This window comes from Saccoglossus kowalevskii, chromosome 5, assembly GCF_978046115.1.
Source record: "Saccoglossus kowalevskii chromosome 5, keSacKowa6.1, whole genome shotgun sequence".
Classification (NCBI taxonomy): domain Eukaryota; kingdom Metazoa; phylum Hemichordata; class Enteropneusta; family Harrimaniidae; genus Saccoglossus; species Saccoglossus kowalevskii.
In genome coordinates, this window is record NC_140645.1 from 29,186,116 (window position 1) to 29,193,679 (window position 7,564).

The following is a 7,564-nucleotide window of genomic DNA, read 5'->3' on the forward strand; positions in this document are numbered from 1 at the left end:
TGTTTATTTACTAAATTTAGCGACCTCTCATGTCTGTATACTTTTGAAGAATTATCCCATACGATGATTCATGTTCTAAAAATACTAAGGTCACAAAAAAAGTGTGTTACATATGCCATGGATGGTAACTATTGGGATTGTAGAGATGCCTGTGTATGCGGGTACATATTTGTATAATTTGTCTATTTCGGTATTTTTTAGTATTGCTGAATGCCTAATTCGTTGCGAAATGACATTGAGTTGTTTAGTTGTGATCAGCAGTAACGATGCGGGATAGGCAAATTATATATATATATTTGAATAATTGATTTGTAATTTCAATATGGCTACCATTTATTCTGTCCTGTGTGTTGACAGGAAACTACACCATATACGTATTGGCGATACTATGTACATTGGTGCACTAAATTCTCTTTAGTTTGAAAAGATTTGCCTGTCAAAATGTTATGTAAATAACAACTATTAATTTCAAGATGTTCTGTAAACAAACTGCCGACAGTAAGTATGCATTATTTTATTTTTAGTATGCCTGCCTGTCCAATTTGATTTTTGTGATAAATAAAAGCATATAACGGATGGTAACGATATGGGTACATGATTGTGTAACAAACTGCACCATATGATGGCGGGAGATGGTTATTGTTAATTTCAGTGTAGGAAGACGCACCAACACGATTTATTTCAAACGAAGGCGATGGTTATCACGCTCATAATATTTCTGATGTCAGAATCGAAAGGGAGAGCGTCGTCGATGTTGTGGCCATGAATACCAGCTCGGGACAGACAGCAAATATATAATACATTATTTAATTTAAAATTTTTACTTACATTGCTCGCTGAATATTTTATATATTAAATAACTTTCAGTAGAGAGTGATATAAGCAGGTATTGATTAGTAAATATAACATTATAAATTTGAAAGCGTAGGTTTTCGAACCACTCGCCGGAGAAACATTTTTGCATGCCGTTGTTTTCTTTTTCAAAGTGACTGAATCTGAATTCACACGTCCGTTAGCTTAGATCTGTGATTGATACGATGTGGCGGAATAATGAGAGAATATAAATATCGTACTAAATATATTCATACAAATTACACCCGAACTAGTTATTTTGTTTAAATGATAGATAGAGTATAATCTAATAATGCGTGCTGTGTATAATCCGTGAATGTATAACAATTGCGTGTTGTAAATGCGTATATACGGTTGAAACAAACGTCTATACACTGCCTTGTTGCATGGAAGCCACATCGACCAGGCCACGGTTAGTTCCAAATTGTATTTCAATATTGAATTACACGAATAATTGAATTGAATGTTTTATGTCTATATGCTTTCCCAGGTATTACTATCCAAATTGTGGGACCGTCAGATACTACGGTTGTAGATGGCGAAGACGCTACACTAGATTGTATTATCACTGATATTGTCTCACCATATGCTGGCGCATGGTCAGTAGTTACTGAACCACCACTACGCTTATTTACAATAGACGATACAGGTAGTTGGTCATACAGCTCTGATTATGACGATGTTATACATGATGGTTGGACTATTATCACATCAAGGACAAATCATTTCGATTTGAAGATTCCAAATGTTAATGTTGAAGACGAAGGAACATACAATTGTGGCTCCACCTTAGAGTCTCCGGGAACTGTACCAGGACATTATGCTGTACTGGGCATAACAGGTAAGAACACATATCTTGTACTACATTGAAGACTCCAAGAACTGTGTTAGGATATTATGCTGCACTAACAGTTCCGGGTAACAACACGTAGCTTATACCAATTCTTACAAAAATATTTTTTTATAGAAATTTGAATAAGTTTCTTCAAGATTTCTATAATTTGTTTTTATATATATTCGATCATATAGAAAATGTATAGGACATCTTATATACGATTTTGTGAAGTTTTTGGACCATTATATTATGACTCTTATAAGATTTATTTTTTAGCTATTCTATATTTTTATAAACAAATTATAAAAGTTTATAAGATTATATAAGATTCCTCCGAGGTGTTTCACAGGGACTTTATAAAGCTTTATAGAAAATGTATAGATATATTAGATTTCTACATAGATGTAGATATTTTATGAATATCTGTATAAATATAACCCCTAGATTCATCTATAGAGCTAAAACATTATTTATTATGACACATGACACAATTTATGACTATAAAATAGAAATTAACGTACATGTCAATGATTAAAGTTAAAAGTTAAAATTATATGCATTGCAGAATTCGTAGATGACTACAACGACAACAGAGTCTAAATGTTTGAGAAAAGTTGTCAAAAATTAACATTATATCAATATGATGTCAAAGCTATTACTTTCCTCACATCATACTTAGCAGATAGATACTAGTTTGCAAATTTCAAGGTTGCCCATTCTTAAAATAGAACTGTGACTACTTGGCCCTTTAGGCGTTCATTCTAGGTCTTTTACTATTTCCTATTCAGTTTAAAATAATGACCTGTCACTTGAAGTTCGTGACGCAGAAATTTATATTTATGCGGTCGACTACACAGTCCAAAACTGTATCTGAGATGAATTGTAAGCTTACTGACGATTTCAATATCATATTCAGTGGTGTGATGAAAACAAAATGGTTATAAACACTGACAAAACTAAATCTATGTTGATTACAACCTCCCAGATGTTGAGAGATTTATCTTCTTCTCGTCGAGATCTCAATGTCACAATTAAGGGGAAACCAGTCAAGAACACAGCATCTGAAATGTTTCTTGGTGTTATTGTGAAAACAAATCAAATTAGGAAATGTTGCAGAAAGTCTAGTGCTAATTAAGAATATTGAGCTACTTTGGCACATAAATAAATATTTGTCGTTTCCAACTAGTATTACATATTACAACACTTTTATTTGACCCCTTGTTTCATATTTGTACGGATTTTGCGGCTTGTCTTCAGGTATATCAAAATTATTACGGTTAAAAGAACTTGCAGTTCGCCTGATTATTGATTTCTAGGAAGAGACTAACATAAAGTTTTTTTTAGATCTCTTCGTTGGTTAACAGTGTAAGATTTTGTAGATTTTCGGAAAGCAACTATAGTTTCTAAGTCGCTTAATAATTTAGCACCTCTATATGTGTTCACATGTACTAAAGATATTGCGGGAGCATGTGTGTGGAATCAGAGCTGGAAATTAGGTAAATCGGATAGAATGAATATTTTTAAACAAAGACATTTAACGAAATTATTAAATACATTTTAACCACATTCAATTTTAGATCACATTTGTATATAGTTTATCATTTTAATTACTTCCTCTAGTTGTGTATTATTTTTTTTAGGACAATAGGGAAGATAAGGTAAATAAAGTGTATTGTTATACATCTGTCACCGTAACGCCATAAGTTACAGCTGCCGTAACTTTGCGATATTTTACGAGGTATTTTCACCCTACAATATAAGGAAATGCGAATTTCAAATATGGAATGATTACGCGTGTATGCGTCCTCTAATAATAAAAAGAAACATGGCTGCCATCGGGGTTTGACCAGACCACAAAAAAAGTTTGCTTTTGTTTGATTTCGGCATTCCCATGATGTATCCTTGGAAGGAAAAGATACATACTCAGACAGTACGCCGCTCACCGACCTCTGTTGCGCGTCGGTCCATACTCCAGCTATACTGTCTTCGTGCATATTTTGAAGTATTCTCGTAATAACCTCATATTGTTATTATTATTATTATTATTATTATTATTATTATTATTATTATTATTATTATTATTATTATTAGTATTAAGAGGCAAGAAATACTTTCGTATGAGAGGCTAGCGTTAATATCTATCAAACAATACTATGATTGTCGTTACTGTAATATATTGTAAAATAGAGCTATAATATGTTATAATAGTAACCAATTACTTATATATATGCATATTAACTTAACGTCGTGTACTATATAATATAATATATATAATTTTAATTTTAAACCATTATTTTTACATTTTACAGGCGGTCCAAACATGTCAAAACAGGCATATATTTTGATACCCAAGAAATACTTTTATTAGCAATAAATTCAGATGTTTACTTATCATCAAATGATTTGGCCTTCGATGGGTCGTCCAAGGGCCTTAGCTCTTATAACCAAATATTCTACAGTTCGGACATCATAGTATCACAAAAACATGTGTAATTTATTTCAGTGCCTGTGAGATCCGTCAATATCGTTGGACATTTAAATGGTAATACAGCATATGTAGTAGACGGGTCAGTGTCTGCATTTACATGTAGTGTTATAGGCACCAAACCATCAGCTGATATATACTGGTTTATAGGAACACAATTATATCAGGGCACACTAAGTGTAGAGAATGACGGTAAACTACGTGATACTACAAGTGTGTTTACATTTACACCAAACCTAGACAATGATGATAATAAACAACTACAGTGCAAAGCTAGTAATACCGATGAAAGGTCACCAGTGATGACACATGTCAAGTTATATGTAAAAGGTAACTTTAAGCTAAGGTTTATTGAACCTCAACTCGCAATTTAATATCGGAATATTTTTTAGCGTTTATATGTCTATTGTATTTTATAACATGTGTTATGCTAATTGCACGTTACATTTTCTAAATCAGACCTCGGATATCGCACCTTTTATAATTGGTTTGTTTGTTTTCACGAGATATAACATCACTTCCTGGTCATCTTCAAATCACAACTTCAAACATATACTCTTGAAGGAAATAACTTCATAAAATAAAGTATATCTAAATACCTTTATATACCACCATAAGCTGTTTCCATATTTCCTGAATTTGACTCGCGGCGAAGAAAATTTTATGTAGAGATAAGATATGATGTGCATTGTAGCATGCCATTTTTCCTTTACAACTATTGCCTAAATGATCGAAATGTCACGTAAACATTATCTCACTATAGCATAACATGATAACATAATTATCACCAACTATTAGGTATAGTTTCATACATAAATATATTCGCAAGTGATTACATATAGAGCAATAATTGCTAAATAAGTATTCAATTTGTTTACCGCCTCTATATTTTTGATTTTATGTTAATACAGATGTATGTATTCGAAAAAACAACAACATGTACACAACCGATAAACTTGATATTGCCTTTTGTAATAAGGTGGAAAACTTTCTTCTATATGTTACACTGGTCTGTAATATCATGAAAAGATATTCACAAAATAGACTGTCAATAATTTATAAAACTTTCTGTATATGATACTTACATAAAATAAATATTTCACTATAGTTCCCGTGCCGGACAATCCTCTTATCTCAGACACTACGAATGACTATCTTACTGGTTCTACTGTTATTGTTACATCTGGCGAATCCTATACATTTACATGTACTGCTGGTGAATCAAGACCTGAATCAACTATAACATGGTATTTAGGGAGTACTCCAATGAATGCGAACGCACCCACTACAACCTCCAATGGGAAATTGAAGACAACAATAAGGTCATTGACATTTACACCTGAACGGAGCAATCATAATGAGCAGTTAAAATGTACAGCTGGCAATGACGTCACAGATCCATATAAAGAATCTCATATTGTACTTGATGTCTATGGTGAGCATTGTTCATTTATGCGGAAATGTACATTGATGAACTGAATGTACTGAAGAAAAACTTTTCCTCAAAAATTGCAAATTCTATTTACAATTATTTACACAGCTAAAAATAAAAATTTTGAAAAACACTGTTTAAATGAACTAACGGATTATGAATTAATTTAATTTTAAATTTGTCCCATTTCATAACCCAAACACCAGTATTTAATTATTTGGTGAATGGCAGTTTATGATACAACCAGAAATTCAAATAAATTGTCTGTAAATTAAAATTTCAAATTTGCGTACGTTTTACGTTTTTTTGTACTGTTGTTACGAAATATGGAACATTTTCTGAGAAGAAAAACAAGGTAATTAATATTTTTAATATTTAACAAAGTCGAACAAAGAGTGTTGAAGCTATTTCAAATTGCATTTTGTGTTAAATGTGACAAAACAAACAAAGATGATTCCTAATATTAATAATTAAGTAGGTGAAGTGGGTGGGGATTATTTGTTTGTACCGACTATTGATTATAGTAAAAACATCACAAGCTTGCAATAAGCTAGCTATAAATGATGTATAATTAATAATCAGCACATATTATTGAAACATGTCGTCTCGATCCATTTCATTTTCGACTAACTGTACTTATCTGCCAACGCTTGTTAAATAACCCTTAGTTTCAGCTTACATAATCACATTTCCGTCTGACGCAATCGTGACAGAACAATCCAGTACAATAACGTTGTATTGTGAAGCTACCGGGATACCAGATATTGTTACATATACGTGGCGAAAAGCCAACAGGGACATCCAAATAAGCGGTAGATACATTCTGAATGATGGACCATTGAATATTTATAATATTGTAAGAGAAGATGACGGTGTATATACATGTTATGCTAGTAATGGTGTAGGACAACCAGATAGTGCATCAGCAACAGTTACCGTATATTGTAAGTACTGATGTATGTGTAGTGTATTATGAGTTAGTTAGTGTTAGTAATATTGTAAAAGAAGATGATGGTATATATACATGTTATGCTAGTAATGGTATAGGACAACCAGATAGTGCATCAGCTACAGTTACTGTATATTGTAAGTACTGATGTACGTGTAGTGAATTGAGAGTTATTTAGTGTTAGTAATATTGTAAAAGAAGATGATGGTATATATACATGTTATGCTAGTAATGGCATAGGACATCCAGATAGTGCATCAGCTACAGTTACTGTATATTGGAAGTACTGATGTATGTGTAGTGTATTGAGAGTTATTTAGTGTTAGTAATATTGTAAGAAAAGATGATGGTATATATATACATGTTATGCTAGTAATGGTATAGGACAACCAGATAGCACATCAGCTACAGTTACTGTATATTGCAAGTACTGATGTATGTGTAGTGTATTGAGAGTTATTTAGTGTTAGTAATATTGTAAAAGAAGATGACGGTATATATATACATGTTATGCTAGTAATGGTGCAGGACAACCAGATAGTGCATCAGCTACAGTTACTGCATATTGTAAGTACTGATGTATGTGTAGTGTATTGAAAGTTATTTAGTAATATTGTAGGAGAAGATGACGGTATATACACATGTTATGCTAGCAATGGTATAGGGCAATACGGATGTAATGTTAATAAACAGTGTTGCTTTCGCAATCACTATTGTTTAATTCTAGACGCACCTGTGATCACTGGTACTACAGAATACTTTTGTGGAATTGGTGAATCAATATCAATGAATGTATCTGTAAATGCAAACCCATTACGTGTGACGTTTGGTGATTGGATAAATGATGACGTAGTTCTAACGGACAAAATAGATACAATCTCCACGAGTACGGTATTTATCGACGAAGTCACGAAACTGCATTTTGGCTTATATAATATTACTGCACGTAATGACATTGGTAGAGTTACACTTCAGGTAGAATTATATCGTGAAGGTGAGCGCAACGTTTGA

The 7,564-nt window shown here is 32.4% G+C and overlaps 1 protein-coding gene across 1 annotated transcript; it reads left to right on the top strand.

Annotated features, from left to right (window-relative positions):
* Positions 1 to 1,438: 1,438 nt before the first annotated feature.
* On the top strand, positions 1,439 to 7,564 carry LOC144348258 (neural cell adhesion molecule 2-like). Its single transcript, XM_085498875.1, has 6 exons — positions 1,439 to 1,451; positions 1,493 to 1,693; positions 4,191 to 4,502; positions 5,281 to 5,607; positions 6,318 to 6,548; positions 7,281 to 7,564. Exons 1-6 carry the CDS (start codon positions 1,439 to 1,441, stop codon positions 7,562 to 7,564), a joined length of 1,368 nt encoding a protein of 455 aa, XP_085355001.1.

Excerpts from the sequence above, each read along its gene's own strand:
- LOC144348258 (XM_085498875.1), top strand. Across the intron at positions 1,694-4,190 it reads TGCTGTACTGGGCATAACAG|TGCCTGTGAGATCCGTCAAT; the intron begins GTAAGAACACAT and ends AATTTATTTCAG. Across the intron at positions 6,549-7,280 it reads AGCAACAGTTACCGTATATT|ACGCACCTGTGATCACTGGT; the intron begins GTAAGTACTGAT and ends GTTTAATTCTAG.